This window comes from Bombus terrestris, chromosome 2, assembly GCF_910591885.1.
Source record: "Bombus terrestris chromosome 2, iyBomTerr1.2, whole genome shotgun sequence".
Taxonomy (NCBI): domain Eukaryota; kingdom Metazoa; phylum Arthropoda; class Insecta; order Hymenoptera; family Apidae; genus Bombus; species Bombus terrestris.
This window is the reverse complement of record NC_063270.1, coordinates 805,356-825,702: the sequence shown is the minus strand read 5'-3', so window position 1 is coordinate 825,702 and position 20,347 is coordinate 805,356. Positions and strand designations below refer to the sequence as shown.

General features: G+C 39.6%; 1 protein-coding gene across 8 annotated transcripts in view; it reads right to left on the bottom strand.

The window, feature by feature from the left end:
* The window catches only part of LOC100650714 (RNA-binding protein Musashi homolog Rbp6), a 777,530-nt gene that overhangs the window by 204,198 nt on the left and 552,985 nt on the right, over positions 1–20,347 (bottom strand). For 7 of the 8 annotated variants that reach the window (XM_048412611.1, XM_048412610.1, XM_048412616.1 and 4 more), the window contains one exon: positions 12,606–12,698. In XM_048412611.1, the coding sequence (XP_048268568.1) occupies positions 12,606–12,698 (93 nt within the window). Of the gene's footprint in view, positions 1–12,605; positions 12,699–20,347 lie in introns of those variants that run through there. The other variant, XR_007226527.1, reaches the window with a different exon arrangement.

Genomic DNA, 20,347 nt, shown 5'->3' with positions numbered 1-20,347 from the left:
GCCACCTTCATCAACCTACTCTACCATCCCATCTCTCTTCTTCCCTTTTAAAGGCAGTATCCCTAGAGGCCGTTAACTGCAATCAAAGTTAACCCGGAGTTATAGGGGAAAACTGCAGAGCGGCAGTTAATGTTTAACGGAACTGTTAAATGCAGGCTTTTTCTCGCTCCCTCTCTCATTTTCCGTGGTCTGCTGTATTCCTCTGGTTCCTCCTTACTCCTTTCTTCATGTCTGTTAACCTCTTTCCCCTATTCTTGATCTTTCCATTCCTTCGACCGCGTCGAGTCAGACGTTTGGGCCATTTCCGGCTGCGGCCGATTCACCGAGATCTAAATTCGACTTTAGTGCCCGGACTGTCCTGCCCCCGGTAAGTGAACGACCATTTGGAAGATTGCAGAGCCCTTACTTTGGCTGACCTACTTCGTGATCCGATTCTATTTGACACAATGCCCTGGCGATTCGGACCGTGCTCCAGGTGAACGAGCTGCTGCTCTCGTCGATTAGTTCGTTCCAAAGCTGCAATCGAATACTCTCTGAATCGAATCTTTCGGAGCGATTACGAGGTGTTACGAACCTCCGTCGGCCACGTTGATAAAGAACGAAAATTTTGGGGAAATTACCTTTATACGGGCGGCTTTTTTCCCACAGTAACTGGCGTGGTTGATGGTCCTGCGTCATATCAGTTGATAGATAGCGTACATTTTATACGAGTTTTTCTATGTGGGTATTCTAGGTCTTCGCTTTTTTCTTGTAGATATAGCGGTTGATGAATTGATCGCTCGCGAATTGGGTCCAACGAAATTTATGGAAGGTTGCACAGATTTATTGCCAGAAATGGTCGAACGGTATAAACATGGTTTATAACCTTGATACTCTTTTCCGCGAAAGTTATAAAAAGAGAATTTCTGATATATGATCATCGGAGGAATATCAAGCTAGAAAATAGTGAAAAATTCCAGTATCTCTGTTTCCTTTGTAGTAATAAAATTTCATTTAACTAAGTTTCACGATCTTTCGTATTAGCGTAAACTTTAAAGATTTGGCAAACACAAACACGAAACAATGAGAATTCCACGAGTTTATTCCCCATCTTCCTAGTTTCGAAATAAATACACCTCTGACGTTATCAACAGTTATGACACCAGTTACACTCCAATAACACTTGATTTTCGGTTTAAACTTCTTGATCTTTGCTTAGCATTCTCTTCCACTTTGAAATTCCGTAAACAGATGAAGCTGTACAAAGAACCATCTTATAACCGTGCAAACGTACACCGTTTTCAACGATCCAATATCAAGACACGGAGTAGGATATTCGAAAACCTAAGGACAAGATTGTCCAGGATAATTGCGAGGTAACTAGCAAAACATTTCTCGCTATTACATCCCGTCGTTGTCGTCGGGAATGTCGAGAGAGGAAGGCGATTCTTCGCGTGCGAAATTCCGGGAATGCTGGCTGGTAACAATATTTACGGTCGTTCTCGAATATGCAGCGGCATAGCGACGATTTCGCGATGTAAAATTAACGAGGGAATAAGAGACGAGGGCCAGGAGAGGTTGCTTTAAAATGGCACCGGTTCTATACCGAAACGGCACTCCGCGGGAAATGGCCTGCACACCCTAAAACGACCGTACAAATACCTGTGCGATAAACCGTTCCCCGGAAATGCAAATGGCCATCGTTTACGCATTACTCCACCTACCGGTTGAAATTAGTATCGCGTCGGATCAATTCCGAGTAGATTTCTTGGATTAATTTAACCAGGAGAACTGAGAACATGGTAAGACAAAGATATTTTTGGCCCTGAAGTTTAAGAAATAATTACAGCAGAACTTCGTTTATTTGCAATTTTAGATATACGAAATCGTAGCTGAGTTTTCATTAGGCTATAAATCTCTAGCATGCAATACTATGTAGAATCTGAGAGATACGCCAGAGCAATGTAAATATAGTTTGTTATTCTGTCAAAACGACAATTCATAGAACACGCATCCACTGTAACTATAGTCTTATTCACACTACGGTTAAGCGTAAATCTCTATTATCGGAACTACTCGGTTATCCTAACTGTTTCGCCTCTCCTTTCCCGACCTGTTCGGATAAACGGGGGGATTTTACTATAAAAATGAGAAGGAGCTATTATATATATACGTAGCAAATGATGATTAATTAAATTCACGTCTAGTAAAGGATGAAACGTGTCCTTGGCAATATTACCGTCAACGTGACGTAATTATGAATCGTCGTAACAGATAATTATGGTAATACGTGATTACGAATTAGCGGTAACGTAACGTGAATTTATGTAATTATTACAGTAATGAATCTGCTAGCCAACATGACTAATGCAACGTATTTCCCGCAACGGACATGACAAATACGTAAATCTGTATCATGATAATTACTGTAATCAAGCAACCATGTACCCCCCGTATTGACGGTAGGACGGCATGGAAGACCGCGAGGAGTCGTGTCCAAAATTTCATCCGTGTGAAACACGTGCGACCACGTATCAGGCGTATATTTTCCGTGTACACGCTGCCGGCTTGTTAAATTTTACGCAATAAAGTACAGCGAATTAGAGGGGCGTTTGCAGTTTGCTCTTTGAACACGAGATTAACAAAGGGGATTTTGACAGATTAAATTTCATTTTCTTCCTGGCCTACGATCTATTAAATTTCCCACTACAATTTCTCTTGCACGTTCTTTTGATTCTTTATTTATCGTATTGCCTTTAATCTGGTTAATTCGAATTTTTCAATATACATATTAACTCTGATCACATTTTAAAAATTCAGGCTTCATAGAGCTAATTTTCTGAAGATATTTTATCCGTTACTGTTATTTCTTGTAAAATATTTAATTTCATTTTGCATTTTATGTTTTATACGTCGAAACCAATTAGTAATTAATACATCAAAATGAATGCTTTTTATCGCATAAAATATAGAATACGAAATAAAATTCTACACCCAGCGCTCAAATTGTAGGGTTAAAGTTTAGTTTAAAATTCTTACAATATTTCGAGAACGTAGACTACAAATGTATTCTGTTTACATCTTGGATGCAATATTCTTTCTGTATACAATCGTTGATTATATCTAACACAATTTTATATTAAAACTCGACGAAAATTTATTCCAAAAAAAAATAAAAAAATAAAAAATAAAGAAAAATCGCAAGATATCCTGTCAAACACACTCTTAATAAACATATCACATATAAAGCAACATAAAATATTTCTACAAGAGTAGAACGAGCTCTCTCGATTTCGCAGCTCAGACATCGTCAACGATATCGCTAGCAACGTCGGTTTTCCTGACAGCAACGACAATCAACCGATTTTCGCACAACAACAATCAACCCATCCTTGGACCACCCTTATCCGCGTTTCCCGCGGGGAAACTACTCTTCTGCTGTGGATTTCTCCGCGCACGTATACTCCCGGTGCTTCTCCCTTCGTGCGCGCACTTCTGCCACTTGCCCTCTTCGGCTTTTCTCTCTTGCCATCACGCCGTGCTGTCGCGTCTCCGGCAAGACGCGATGCTTTTTTTCCTTCAGCTGCTGGGGTGCTTCAGCCACGGCGCAACGCAGTCTGTTGGTGATTAGTGTGCTCATTACGTCCGACGCTAATGATGCTTGCATCGCCAGACAAAAGCTGCGACAACCGAGCATACGAGTTGCGAGTCGCCGTCTCTCGTCCTTTCTCTCTTTCCTCGTCTGTCCTTCGTTTCCCGCACCCCTCAAGCCCCTTTTTGTCCAAGAAACGCGAAACTTCGCGCACAGATGAAACCTTCGTACGAGCTTTCGACGCTGGTTAGCCAGCGTCGTGGTGACGTTGTAGTGCGCGAGGTAGTCTCTGAGACGTCAGAAGCGACGCCCACGCCACTGTGTAGGATAAGAGAATCGTACTTGACCCGACGCGATGTTTCAATATTTTGGCAAACTTTCAGTGATGCTACGATACAATGGCGATTGGAATTTGAGAAACCGAGAGCACAAAAGTGTTGATTTCCGAAGTATTTTGCAAGAAGTTTAAAGAGTTTCTAGTAACGGGCATTGTGTCAGAAAACAGCGTTGGTAGATGGCAGAAGTAAACTAGTCGTGACGAGCGTCCCAGCGTGAAACGGGCATTTTAAGAAACGAGTAAACGCCAAAGTTAATTGCGTTTCAGGATGAAGCGAACTCGCGGTACACAGAAGAAGAGGAACGGGTGAATTAATAACGGATTAAATTAATAGAATCGAAGGAATTAATAGAACAGTGGTTCGATTGTATGAACTAATTAGAGGAAATATGAATGGAAAACGGAACAAAACGGCCGACGCTTTAGAGCATGACACATTTTCATTTTGAACAGGCAACATTTTAATTGCGACACTCTGGAGCGCAATTAGGATAATGTTTTTAATTTTTCGGCTGGAAATTTTCTTGCACCCTGCCACGCGCTGGGACCGTAAGCATTTTTAATGAAAAGACTCTTTTACAATAGGATTTTAATCGTTATCGAATACGTTACTACCGGCTTTGTGTTAATTTTTAAATTATTCTTTCATAGAAATTTCCCTTGGAAATTGCAGTTAACGTGACAATTATGTGACGATTTTATGCCGCAATTGACGCGAAATATTTTTCTCTCGTCGACATGGGAATAGTCGAATTAAAAAATGTTTAAGCGATATTAAATCGCTTATCCAACGTACTGCGAAATTAAAATTTCCCTTTTTCGGAAAAGCCGATAGTCAAATAATAAAATAAATTACTTTCAAAGAAATATTTGGCGTTGCAATTATTTTTTCTTATTATGTCCAAGAATCAGGATTAAAAAATTATTAAGCAGTATAGGAGGATTTTCAGAAAACTAATCGGTATATACGGGATATTGTTCGCTATGAATAAATAATCTCATTTCATTCTACTCGAAGAAGGAAAATTCCCTCGATTACTTATAATCCAACGATCCGACGTTCCACGTAAAATATGTCTTTAGATAATTCGCGCAAAGTTCTCCTCGAGGTCTCGAAGAAATCCATGGACCGACACGAATATCTTATCGTCAGAGAAAGACGAGTTTAACCGACTAAGAGGAAAACCGCTCGGCGAGAGTGGGGGTGATCTCTTTTTCAAGGGGTGGAGTAGGTCGTGTCGTGGCGACGGTACCGAAACACGAGGAAATTAATAAATTGCCCAAACTTAAGTCGACCCCCAAAGTGCTGGAATAAAAGACCTTCATAAATTTCATTCCACGCGCCCCAACACCTACGCTCGGCCGGCTTCCTTCATCCTCGAAGAAGCAATGCTTTCGCCTCGTCCCCTAAACGCGCGATCTATCCTCGCCCGTCTACGTTCTCTCGCGTAAGTATTTCGAGAAAGAGACGGGAGAGTGAAATTATTTGCAGTATCCTAAGAACGATCTGAAACTTTATACAAACACATAGTCCGATGTGAAAAAAGGGTAATCACTTTACGCGAGCACCGTTTAAATCCTCAGTTACTTTCTTTCTAGTTCGCAATTAAATTCTCTCATTGGTACACTGGTAAAAACGACGGAATAAGAACCGGACAACGAATCGCTTCCCTTTTTATGCGGTAACGTTTCGAGTGTACCGGATCGCCATAGTTGGAAGGAATTGTAAGAGAAAAAACGAGAGAGGGCGAGAGATAGGTAACATTCAAAAATGTTAATGGTAAAATCGATGCGGGGCTAGACGTCTCGGGGAGCAATTAAACCGCGAGCCGGCCGCGATAATAGCGGATTTATTGCGACCCATTGGCAACCGACAGATTCCCCTCGTTATACTGTACGCCATACCACGAAAGTGGCAATTTTTCCACGAATAACAGCCCCCGATTGTTTCCAGTGGCCGAAACCCGATGAATATCCCGGTCACTTGGTGTGAAAGGTCGTTGGAGGATGAAGCTCACAATGCGCCACCGCCTCTGGCAATTCGCGCCTTATCGAATCGCCTTAATTGCGTTTTTATCGCGATAAAAAATGAATCGTGAATCGGACAGAAAGTGCACGGCGTCGCTATCAACGGCACCAGCTATCTAGCAACACGGTTTCGTTCGGTTAGCATTGGTCGGACGATGGTGGTGTCGGCGGATATAGAATGCGGGGGCGGCGGAGGCGGAAGGACGGAGAGTATGAGTGGGGGAGGTGGGGGCACCGGAATGAATAGCAACGTGAAACAAAAGCACCGGGTTACAAATGGCGTGTATTCGCGACGGCATTGTTTTAAATGGCTGTCAGACGCCCGGAATTTATCCCGTTTTGCTACGTGACAAGCGCCATTAAATTTATTTATTCATCCACGCAAGCGCGTAGCCTGTCACATTCGAGAAATCCCGCTCTATCTCCAACTACCTACGGCCGGACGGTACTCTACAGGTGAGAGAGGATCGCGTTCAACGATTATGAGCGATTCATGTAAATGGCCCGGTACGATATACATATGTACGATTTGTCACGTTATGCCTTATGTTGTCACGTTATCGTGATTTCTGTGTATACAGCGTGACATTGAGTTGCAAGAATTGCTTCTGTTGCTATTATTATTATTAGAGTTAAGGAGTTTCTCTGACGGACGTGAAGCACTTTGCAGAATATTTTTTAGATTTAACACTGCTTCGTTTTATAGAAAAACATTGTGTGGAAAGTAAGAGGAAAGCTTTCTGCTACATTTGTTTCATGAGATACTAAATAACTGTTTACTGAGATTAGACTGCCACGTGGTTAATTGCTCCATAAATTCTAAGTAGAAGCGCGTTGCCCTTGGTAATAATTAAGTGGAAGCTTGGCAAATGTCGAGGAAAAGAGGAAGTTTATTTAAAAGAATTATTCACCTGGAAAGAACCCTACTTTTTACTGGACAAACGACGTAACAAACGTAGAAGAAAAAAGCGTAAAGTAAAAAACACGAGGATAAAAGAGCAATCCAAGGTGTGATAAATAGAATCGCGAACCATTCCCATCTCCTGTCTGATCAACGAAGTCCATTACTACTTGTGCCCCTGTTTTCCAAACATTCGCTCCATTAAAAAACAGTGGTTCTGGAGGGACGTTTCGTGTAACGTGCACCGTTATAAACTCGACACTGTTCAACTAAACGAAGCGAATGATGACGAGTAAACGCAATAAACCACGATGGTGAAAGTTGAAGCTAAGTTTCTCTCGAGCGGAGCCGGTGTACCGATAAAACGAAGTAATCTTCATGCTTCCAATCGACCAATCTCGATGACGTAATTGTCTTTTCAGCGAGCTTAGGGAAACGAAGGGTAAACTTCTCGAAGGCTTGCAAGACCTGGCAGAGCCCTTCATCGATAAGCGATCGCTCGGAAGCAAAGTTCGCTTTGCGGCCTGGAATTAAACGAGCTCGTCGAGACGATAGTTCCAAGAGAGATGGAAGGTACGAAGAAAAGAAAAAAAAATAGAGGAAAAGGTGGGTGGAACGAAAGAAAGAAAGCAAAAAGAAAAGAAGGGACTGGCCAACCAATCCCACGACGCGTTAATTCTTAATTTCTTAATTTCAAGTCGACCGTTAAGCACTGCGTCAAAGAGGTCTCGACTCTGGTGCACCACCTGCACCGTCTCTTCGACTCTCTCTTCGTCTTTTGGACCTCTTTGTCCGTCTCTTTTACCCATTCCTGGCTGTCGAACGAAAGATGTCGGAAGTTGAAAGCGAGCGCAATTAAGCCGTGCCTCTTTGGGATCCCCATTCATTTTTCAAGTAACGTCGTCGAATACCCTCATCTAAGTTTTAAATCGCGCGGCTTTCGGCGTGCAGCGGAGTCGAAGTCACCGGCACCACGATCCATGGAAAAGGTTACGATTTACGGCAAGTGGGATTCGTGTCGATGCCGTGAATTACTCGCGGGCTAATTACGTACGGTTTTGGGTATCCAGTGCGGTACTGGTGGTTACACGACACATAAAAATTCATGAAACTAGCCTTGGACAAAATAGCGTTTCTTTCTCCGTATTTCTTCTTCTTTTTCCCTTCTTACACGAATCGTTGATTTCGTTGGTTCGATATTATATCTTCGTACATCGTAATTCCAAATATTCGATTATTCTTATATTAATATTATCAGCATTGTTATTGATTATTTGGGACGTGGCTGAAAAGACTTCTGGAAATGTATTCCAAGAGATAATCTCGACTATCTATCGTGAAAGAAGTTTCTATCGCGTGAAATACAAAGAGCTGTTACCGTTTCGTTTCTCAAAGAATAAACTGTGCAACCGCGTCGAATGAATTCCCATTTAAACGCGAAAAATACATTACGCTCGATATAAGACGGCACTAATCCGTGAAAAACGTGCTTGTTCCTTTCGCCGATCGACAGGATGGATTTATGGGGCAAATCCTTGATAAGGTTTACGTCCTCGATCGTATCGGTGTTTGCTATCAGTCCTGGGTTCGATACATTGTTCCTTTCGCGTGAAGGAACTCCACGATACAAATAAATATAATGCAGTTACTGGAAATATCATCAGCTCGCTCGAACAACTCATAGCTCCGCCATTTCGCGGATAAGGATTTATTTCCTCCGCTCGTTCTTCTTCTCTCATTCGTCATCCTTCCTTTCTCCGTTTTGACCACTTTATCCAATGGATAAAAGACGAAAGAGGTTAAAAGACGAAAGGTACTGCAACGACGTATAAATATGATAGAATGTTTGATGGAACTTGGTTCGCAATTTACTAAGAAATAAAATTTCATAACAGTAACAATTGGATGTATGTGTACGATGTCGAATATGTTTACAATTCTTTTCTCGACTTATATTATAGAAATATCTAATTATGTTTATAAATTGATACCTATTGTGATAATGGTCAAATTTTCCCTACTGTAGCATACCTTCATTATATTATTAAAATAAGCAATTTTTGAAAAGGAAAGGTTAAACGAGAATTTGTTAATGTGTAATTTCCTTCATTTCGTTGGTTTTTTAAACAAATAGAGATCTATATCAAGCGCTAATACAGTAATAAATACAGTATTCATTATTTGACAATGTTATAAATATATAAATATTAAATCATCGCTTCACAAAAGGCAGAAATTTTTCTACTTTCTATCAAACGCAAAAGAAAATCTTACGAAAAGCTAACATCGTTAAGAAAGGATGAAATAATCGCAATTCTTTTACGAGTTCCAATCTAAGATTTCGCGAAGAAACTGAATATAACGAAATTACCAGCAATACCATTAACTTTATCAGGCGGCTCGTGCCGTGGCTATTTCACCGACGAAGACCTCCGTTTCACCCTTCTTTATCCCGCTAATCAGCGCGGGATATCCAGGGTTGCCGAGAAGCAGACTGACCTGAAACGGCCAGCAAACGATATAAGGATACGGTTGGATTCAGTCTGCAGTTCATGTGTTTGCGAGTCAAGCATGAACGAGGTTGTTTGTACAGACGTGCTCGACGTAGTGAATTTGCGACTACGTGCACATCACTCGTGCGTTAGTGCCGATGGGCTAACTAGAGAATGAACCCACCAGTTCGATCAATGCTAATCTATTTAAATCAGTATTCTATGAAACGAGAAAAGATATAAAACGTAGAGTCGGTATATCATCTTCCTGACTTCCTTTTTAATTTTTTGCATGCAAGGAATTCCTAATGAAGTTTTTTGAAACCAAGAGTTACGTTTCGGAAAGAAACTTGTGCGAATGGTTTCAATAAAGTACACAGGACTAAGAGAATGAAGATTTACAGAGGGAAACGGGAAGGAAAGGATCTGTACTAAAATCACAAAGGAATAATGTCCCACAATTTTACAGTGAATTGCAAAGTGGACACATTTCATATTTCATACAGAATTTAAATATTTTTCTAAAGATCAATTTATCCATTTCACTGGTATCGACGTTTTCGATATTGTCTATTTGCAATCTCATAATCGTACATACGAGAAGGACAATTCGCATACAGTTCTACGTGTATCTGAACACGATGTGTGTCCGCTCGTATTTCCGTATGTGGGCCAGACTCACGAGGGAGGCGAGCTCGAACCATTGTGAACAGGAAACTCCGCATTCGGAACCGGACGAGACTTTCAACGGCGAAAAGAAGGTTGAAAAAGAGAAAGATCGTCGCGGTTGGGATGAGTCAAGAGGCCGGAGATAGTGCCTCGCCTTGATATCTCAAATCCATTCCTGGCTCATGCCACAAACCGTGGACAACCGTCGAATTTCACGATCTTCCCTATTTTTTTTCCTTTTTTCCGTGTTTCTCCCTTTTCTAACCGCTCTCGCATCTCGCACTCAAACCAGACGACACTTTCGAAAAACGTCGACTGCAAAACGAAAACTTTGCCGCATTTCCAGTGAACTTTTGCTTCAGAATTTTCGCGTGCATCACGATATACGATCAGAGAAAAGTATACTTTTACGGAATTATGATTTCGAATGGGTTCCGCGTTGACTGATGTTTGACGGGAACAATTCTTTTTATTCGAAGCTATCGACAGTGTTACAAGCTATGGGAAATACACATTATTTAATCGTTTCTGAGGTTTAAATTTAAATTGCGACGAGTGTGAGACTCGGAATAGGTGCTATCGATTCTTATATCCGCGATTATGTAGAGGTTGTAAATTTGCAGAATTATTTGCGAAATAAAGTTTTTAAAGTCTTTGCTTTATTAACGAAAGACAATCGCGGTGTATTACGTTTTAGTGTCCTCCCTGTTTTATTCGCGCTGTGATAACCTATTCAATTTTTACGACAGTCTACATTGTTCCAGTAATACACGGCCTTCCTTTCTTTTATTAATCTTGTTACCGCTATGGTGTCGTATTTTCCGTGTGATTTAATGCTAGCAACGTCTCTGTATATTAAGAAATCTTCCCTCGTAAATAAATAAACGTATATACGATCTTATGAGAACATATATAAAATCTTCTAGTCAATAATAGTAATAATAATTATATTTTAGGACAAATACTTAAACGAACCTGCCTAAACTATTTTAACAAAAAGAAAAAGAAATTGTAATAATTAGAAAACAATCACATGGCATATAAAACGAAACAATCGAAACATCTAGCATTCGTCGTCAAAAGCGAGATATACTAGTTCTAAGCTTTAAACTACAAGAGCAATCGCAAATAAAGAGACGATAAACCCGAGTGGTAGACAACTATTTTCCCCGTATAATGCTTTCGAAACCAGCTGTACGTTCGTCCACTATGTCAATTTTATGTCCCGGAACAGACGAAGGGTAGAGAAAAAGGCAAATCGTAGTCGTTATTACCAATTACCAAACCGTTAATTCTATTTACGTTATCGCCAGAACGTGGAACGATTTCGGCCGACTGCCACCAACTCATAAATCAAGCTCAAGTACCATTATCTGTCTCATACACCGAGGCCGATGAATCGCGACGGCTATTATCGAGGCGATAGAAGCCGGAGAAGTTCGCACAATAACGCGTAATGGTCCGCGCAGTCTCGCCAAAGGTCGATAAAGGCTAATTAGCAGAAATTCTCGTCTCAGGTGGTCCTTCTACCGATTCCTAATCACTTAACCGGCGCCGAGTGGGGTCGTCTCGAGAGCGTTCCAGAATGTACAACGCGACGAGAAGGGATTTAACACGACCAATGTGATACGTGGGCCACGTTCAGTTGCCAAAATTCTGATTGACTCTCGACAGCCAACGTATTTGCCAACGATTCAACCGTGAGATGTGCCACTTCGAATACTAAGATTGCCCGTTTCAGTCGTATCAACGCTTCTCGGAGAATCATCGCGGATAATAAAAGAGAAACAAAATTTTAGAATTTGTAATTACAGTGACTATGCTTGAATTCGTCTTTTTCTAATGCGAAACTATCTGCTAGACGATAGTACTCGACAGAATTTGGGATTTTCTTATGCTAAAGTTAGATAAAGATTTCAGAACTTTATTATGTTCTCAAACAAAAATGTCGCGAATTTGACTATTCAAAACATAGTTAATCCTAATATTATTGAATACAAACAAAAACAAACGTTTTAAATACTAAATACTAAACCCCAAAATCTACATTTTATTTTATTTTAATCGAAGAATTACTAATCCTTAAAAAATAAAAAGTCTTAGAATTCCTAAGAATTCAGTACAATAATATTTGCTCACTAAACATGCGAGTCAAATGATAGACGCATAAAGCAAACGCGAACGTATCAGAATCATTGAAACGATAAACGTCCTGAATCACGGGATTTGCGGGAGGTGTGAGCTTTTTACAGTCATTGGTCCTGTCAAATATCGCGTTCGAGTCGGATTAGGGCAACACACGTAAAATAAGCAAAACGCTGAATCGAGCAATGTGTCGGTCGCGTTGGCACGCTCGCCAAAAATGATGATTCCTATGGTCTCGCGGCAATGATTATCACCCAGGCTGCCCGCTTGGACCGTGACGAGAAAACCGAGCGAAGCAACACGCTCAATGATTTCGCCTGCGAGCGAGTTCTGACACGCGACAAACTGTCAGTGATATACGATTTTGGTGTCGAATGTTTGTCACCATGAGTTTCGTGGTCTGCGTACGTCGTGATTTACGCGTACTGTCATTAATCAACATCATTCGGTGCGTGTACTCACCGGGCCGAACTGTTCGAAGTAGTTTTTCACGTCCTCCAGCGTCGTCGGTGCCGATAGTCCACCGACGAATATCTTCTTTGTTCTTGTCACCATCTATAAGCAGAAAGAAATTATTCGATGTTATTAATGATATCTTGAAAATGTTAGAGAATATATACAGTGATCAGAAAATAATGTTTGAGAAATTACTCTGTGGCGATAGTAAGAAAATGTAGCATGTATTTTCCTTAAATTAATTTACGAACGATGTTCCCTTAAGAAATCATAAAAGTAGCAAGAATATAATGAGTAGACTATAGATGTTTGTTCATTCGTGAAACATTTCGAAGTGCAAGAATTTGCAGAATGCTCATGGCATTCAATAATATGGAATATCTAAAATATAATACACATCATAATATTCAGTAGATTTAAATTCTTCCTTTATTTGGCTACCATTCTTTAAAATTTATGTCTAATTATGTTTATAAAGATATGAATACCACAGTTTAGTAATAAGAAATAAAATATCAGAATTATTATATATTATTATATTTCTTTATATTTACGCGATACAAAAGAATATTTATACGTGTATACAAGAGTTTCTAGAATACAGTTAGTTCGTTTCAAGTTATTCAAAACAATATTATGCGGGACTTAGAGTTCATATAAATGTAATAATTAAGTTTCATGTTATTCTTTGTCGAAACCGTACAACTGAAGCGTTGTATTATACTTTGCATTGCGTAACTTTTTACCATGTACTACGAATCATCATGTAAAACAAGCACCATGTAATGCTTACCGGTATGAGAAGTTTAAACAACGTTTGAAACAAGTGGTAATTATATGCTTCATTATGAGGAAACGATGAGGCATATATAGAAAGAAATTAGATTTTGTTTCGTATATTACGATTCACTGCATCGCATTATATCGAGGATACAAGCCAGACTATTTCTCGATTATAACACCTTAAAACTTGTTAATTTACAAAAATATATAAAAATTACTATATAGAATTCGGGAGTAAAGTGCAATAGAATACATCGTTTTAATTTAGCACTACCAATTTGCAATAAGATATAAATATTCGCACAAAGTTTTTTCATTACTTTCGTATCACCCATTTATCACCGAAATGGATTCCACATGTTACGAAACATCCTGCATACAGACGTGATTGTTCGTGTGTTCTGAAAACTATGCCAATATATAATTCCGGCTATAAAGGTTTCAGAAACTTCTGTAAACTTGTTTCAATAGAATAACTATGTCAGAGCTTGTTACTCTCGTAATTTAGACGAGAACCCATTAACAAGCTTAAAAATAAATTGAGCAAGTAATGGCAGTTGTACAGGTAAAGTATGGAACGTGTAACTATTAATTTGTAAGTTCAAGTAAAAGTCTATAATTTTTATATTATCTAGGGATATTTTTTGGTGTTTGAATTTGAAAGAAAGGGAACAATAGAATTAGAATGTCTTTCACATTTTGCACTGCTATGCTTCCTAGACGGGCGATCCGAATTTCTGAACACGTATAGACGGTTTTTACAAACAGCTATTGATCGACAGACATATATTTACGTCAACATGGTTGTACACAGTACCGTTAAATCGTACGTGTTCATATTTGGCATGAAAAATGGAACGTACAGGAAACAGGAACGATATTTATTTCCTTTGCGACAACGCATTGAAACTCGTTATCATATTTTCAATAAATTTTGTTAACCGACCGACAAAATAAATTCCGCTAAAAGAGGTTCCACCAAAGCAACCGTGCAAAATCATGAACGCCCGTATTCACAAAGCTAAAATTGCACATCAACTGTCGAAGAAACGATTTTTCTTGAAAAAGTAAGAAAGCAGTTTGAATGTTTCTCAAGACTACCTAGTTTTAAATAATATACAAAATTTTATTCGAAAAAGAATTTGAACAGGAGAGACAAAAATTTTGTCTTATATTAAGCAATTTATCTTGCTCAAATCTGTAAGTATTTTTTTTGTTCATTTTCTTCACGACGCTAATGGTTAATAAATTTAAGGTACCGAGGATGTTGAAAACGTTTTACCATACGCTTTGAAATATGTTTATTTTGTAGACTTACAAGCACAAAAATGCGCCGGGAATAATGTTCTTTTTAAAGCGTGTTTGGAGGACGGAAGAATTGGAAAGAGATGGTATACAGAGGGAATGGGGAAGACAGCTGAAAAATGGCACGGTCGTGGTTAAGAAATTGATAAGGAGGTTGATAAAATATGAATGTCCCGCGTCGGGCACGCCACACCGTTTCTACGAAAAAGATCCTTTCATCAGCGACATTTTTCGTATTTGTTCAAATCGGTAATGTCAATTCACGATCGCCAACACTGTGCCAGAATATTTTACAGAATTTCAATTGAAAGGAACAGTGGAGCAAAAATGTTTATTACAATTTTTAACACAACGATAAAATTATCAACATACTAAATTATATCTAACTATTCCATACGAAATAATTCCAGGGAGAATCTATTGTATGTGTATAAATTAAACTGATGCATCTTTCGATAGTTTGAAATTCATTAACAAAGAGGTAATGTTGCAACATAATTATCCGTGAAATATGAATCGAACAAAGCCGGCAGGTATTTTAGAGTGATAATTTTATAAACGTTAGGATAAAACAATCGTGAAATTTATGCAGATAATAAGAATAAAGTACCCTTTTTTGCATTGCGTACAATATCTTCAACCTGATCATAAATTATCACAATATTTACTATTGTTTATATACGATATTAATATTAGGAAACAAATATTATCGTTGTAAGCCATAAAGACGACGTATTTTCAAGTTTATTAACTCAGAAGCACGTGAATTGTTTAAACCTCCTTTGTAATTTTGTGCTTCTTACAACACTGAACTCGGATCTTATACAGACTACTTTCGAATAATATAAATTACATTAAACTCGTTTAAAAGGATTTGATTTTCCTCTGAAGGAACATACGGCTAATGGTTTATACAAATTTTCTAAAAATTGTCAAGGTTAAATAGCTAAAAGGAGAAAAACTGGATTACAATTTACAGGTCCGAACGAGATCTGTACTTTCTTCAATTCATTTCTATCATTGCGATGCGACAAAAATAAAACTAATGCAAGTATAAGGAAGCTCGCACACTGCTCCCACATTGAAAAGTTCGGTAAATAAGGATACGAGCCGCACTCGATGAAAGAGATTTTGGAAACTGTATAAGATACGTTTTCTTCCTTTTTCTCGAAAAATTGATTGACGGATTCCAGTGGCACGAAAAAATCACGGAAGCCTTTCTTCGATTGTTTTCGACGCTTCGATTCGAGACAAATTGCGATCATTTAACGAGAAAACAAGTGAAAAATAAGCAACGATATAGCGAACTGCAAGGATCGCCTCGTAAATGACAACGAGAACGCGTTTCGTTGAAATCACGGCAACAGAAACATCGTATCGTGGCGAAACTAATTACCAGTGGTTGTTTCAACGGCAATGCGAGGAGATCGAGGCGGAAAAAAGAGAACAAGAGAGAATGGCATTTAGACGGAGCATCTTAATAACACGATCGCAATATAATAAAGCTGCGCGGAGAAAATTTCGCAACGGAAAAACGGCGCTCGCAAGTAGTCAGGCTTCGTTTGGAGAATAGAGGAAGAAGGAGACAAAACGATGGTGTAGGTGGAAGAGGTACGACGGGTAGGACGGGAGAATGGGAAAGCTGAATACAGCGGAAACGGCAGAAGAGGTAAACTCTGGTAATTTCAGTGATGGCTGGGCTTAGACCTCTCTATATCCGGTGAGTAACGCAAACCCCTTGGCGCAAGTCCTTCCACCTCGTGGTGCCTGAAACTCAACCCACTCTCTCTCTCTTTCTCTCTCTCTCTTTCTCTCTCTCTTTTTCTCTCTCTCTTTCTAATCTCACCCTCTGGTTCGCGATCATCCCTGTGTCCCTCTCATCTCATGGGAGGCGGAGGATAGCTCGCGATCCTCGGCTGCTCGGAAGCCTGGCTAATCAGCGAAGTGTATGAAGTCCCATGGATGAAAATAAAACTGGCTGGATCTCGAAAATTAAATAAATGACTCGCCTCGATTCCGTCGGCGGAAACGTACCTCGTGAAAGAACTACTGGCAGACGAGGGACGAGGAAGGGGAGGAATAAGTATAAAGAGAGAGAAAGAGAGTAACTAAGGTAGGGAGACCCGAAGAGATCGGTAGAAGGCCAAACCTCAGGCAGAGAAGAGCTAAACGACTGTTGAAAAAGGAGGACGAAGCAAACGGGCTGAGAGAAAGACATAGATAAATAGAGAGAACGAAAAAAGGAACAGAAGATACACGAAGGCAAAGGGGAACCACTTATTCGAATGAAGTTGCATCAGCGGCAGCTCACTTGCTGCAGCTTGGCCGGAAACGCCGAAAGAGGGAATTGAAGTTTCCTGATATCCCGTTTCTACCGCTGCTGAACGGGTATCGGCCTAAGAGCTGGCCGAGCTGTTGAAATTTTATTACGCTCCGCTACGCTCGGTCCCATTCCCTAATGAGCGCATTATCGTGCAAACAAGACACTTCAGCTGGAGACCAGTGTCTCCGACGACGCTCCCAAACGTACCACTTACCCCCTCTTTTACCGAAGAATATTCTTTCGTCTTATTACACGGATAGGAATAAGAGAAGAAGTTGGATTGTCTACGATGTTGCGAAAGATGAATTGCCAAAGGCCATGCTTGTAATTACTACATCGAAGTTTCGCCAAATTTAACCAACTCGTTTCGTCTTGAATTTGAGAGAACGCAGCAAATTTCATTATATTCGGAAGATGGAAGGAACGCGATAAGTTTCGTGAATTGAAGACTCGAGCATACAGGCAGTTGCGTGTCCAACGAAGAACAACTTGGCGTGGAAAAATATAAGCCATAGGAGCTGAGGAGGTGAATGGAAAACACCGAGCGGATCGTTAGCGGAAATAAGAGCGGATAGAGGAGAAATGGTAATGGAAACACTTACTATCCCGTAGCATTATGTAAATACCGGAAGACTTATAATTTTACAACTTACTAGCGGTGACTTTATAGTTTCATCGCTCGGAGGCTGGATCCTATTCTCACCCTCCATTCTCGATTTCTTTGCAGCCGCAAGAACCTAAACCTGAAAGACCTACGTCACGTATACACACACGCGCGCCCTTCTATCTTGGTTTTCCAGTTTACTCGCCCACTCTTCACGGTTACAAAAATGAAATTGTCGCGCGAAAGAAGCTGGATAAACCTCCTTCGAGCTTTAAAAAAATCCGCTGCTCTCGTTTCTTTGTGAAAGAATATACCACGGTTCCCGGAGACTTCTTGATAAATATTTTACGACCAGCTCCCTCGCTGTCCGTTTATTACGCAATATATACGAGAGAATTTAAAAGAATAAATTATTTATATCGAGCAAAACGATTCGCAAGGTATAGAATATAAATTGGAAGGTCTAGCGAAGGCAACGTAAAAATTCCGAATGATAAAAGAAACACAAAACGTATTGGTAAGAATGAAATATGTATATCCAAGCGAGTATGTACTGTATGTCAGTATGTACGTCATAGCTCCTAATATCAACTAGTGTATTCGATAAGTTCAAGCGAGGGGTAATTTCCTTCTGGCAGCCGATTAATCTATCATCTTACTGGCTATACTCGACTAGTGTGTGGTTATTTTTTATCGCCAGTCCTTGAAACTTCGTAAAGATAGAGCGAGAAACTTCAACCCCATGAGAAAGACTATCCATCAAATGGTTTCGAATTTCCTATAACTACGGTGAAATCGTGGATGATACTGAAGATTTCAACATCCCGAAAATATTGTCGATAATACATACACTTGCTTTATCGTCTCTGTTATGCTTCACACAAGCTCAGAAAACGAAAATAGCTTTTCACGCAAGCGCAAAATGAAATATATAATAGAAAAGAAAGTGAAGAACGAATAAAATAGTGTTCCTAAACGAGCTTAAAATTATCGATTTCATTTAAAATCCACTTACCAATCCCAAAGATAAACATTGCACGTGAAAAGATAAACGTTCAAAGATGAACAGTACACACGCAAAAATATATATTCCTATTAATCTCATAATCATTCCCCAATGCAGAAAATGGACGGAGGAAGAGAGCAAAACAGGAGGGAGGACAAGAGCAAGGTGCTGGAACGAGGGAAATGGGTAAAATAAATATTGGAATAAATGTCGGCGAGTGGGCGTGCCAGTTTTAACGGGCCCAAACCATTAAATCTGCCTAGCGAGCGCGGATATTGTCGCGTGGAATGGCAAGGAGAACGCTTTGCTCGTTTGCAATTATTGTGGAAGTTTAATCGGCCGCTATATGCCGCGCTGATGAGACTGCGAGAGCAGAGGGAGGGTATACATGCATATGTGTCCGGTATATCGCGAGAACTTTTGGTACCGTATCGTTCAGAAAATGTTTCGCAATTTTTGTCCCTCTGTCCCCGCAACAGTGGCGGAAAGTAACGGCTGAAAGAGAAACAGAGAAAAGAGTCGTTTAAACAGTACGATAGCTTAAACGAAAATTGCATAAAATGACATCCAGCGATTTTATTCCCACATTTATATGCTTCTCGAGCACGGTAATCTTTTTCTATCTCTCTTCTTCCTTTTTACATTCCTTTGCACTTTGAAGATATATTTTTTTCGCCTATCTATATTCATTTCATATTATTTAATACAAAGGAAAAAAGAATTAAAATCAACATAGGGATAAGTAGGTAATTCTTCTTTCTGGCAATTATCTTAATTAACGGAATTGCTTAATGTCAGAATGGTAGTTTAATACTCCATTCTACTTTGAAATGTAATATTGATCCTAATCTTGGAAGTTACACAAAGTAATGCAAACTTGCGAGAAAACTGTTTTAAATTACAAAGTGTTATACATATTTAATCGACCAACGAAACTAAATATTATGCAAGATAATTAATTATAAGTGGATAGAATTCAGTCCTAACATTATAGAGTCTTGATTCAGACAATCTCACTCACTATCCTCGCAATCTCAAATTAAAGCTAGGCAAACGTAACCACGTTAACGAAGACCAAACGATAAAAATGCGCCATTTTCCAGATCTACTTCGAAGAAAGCAAGCTACGAATGGTTGTCTAAGACTAATACTCCCCGATGGTTTAAAAAGCGGCAGTGAATCGTTCGAGAAGGCGTAAAGGGTTGGAGAAAGAAGAAAAGATTTACTTGAAAAGGGGAAGTTACCATGGAAAAGTAGGGCAAAAGGGCGGGAAATGGATAGGGCGAGCCAGTTATCGTCCACAGAGTTACGACCTTCGTCTTAGTACATGGATTCCTTTTCTTTCTTTTTCTTGCTTTCACGCTTGTCATTTTTTTCGATCTCAACGTATCCCTAAATTTACCTCCGTTTAAGTCCCCCTTTCGACCACTACTCTTGGGGCAAAACAGAATTATCTCGTGCCATGCGATTTTGACTCGTTCTATCCGTGAAAATTACCTGAGCAAGCGTTTCTTTGGTATACTATCCATTGGGGGGAAGAAACAGTTAGCGATGTTAATTGAAACTTTAACTCAAAGGGAATAATGAAGTTCGCGGCAAAGAAACTGTAGTAATTACTACGGACGAAGCTTCCCTTAATTTGTGTGTCGGAAAGATAATCTTTCGATATAGGTAATGCTGGGACGATAATGTTCGAGGTTCGAATGTATTGTTCCCTTGTGAATAAT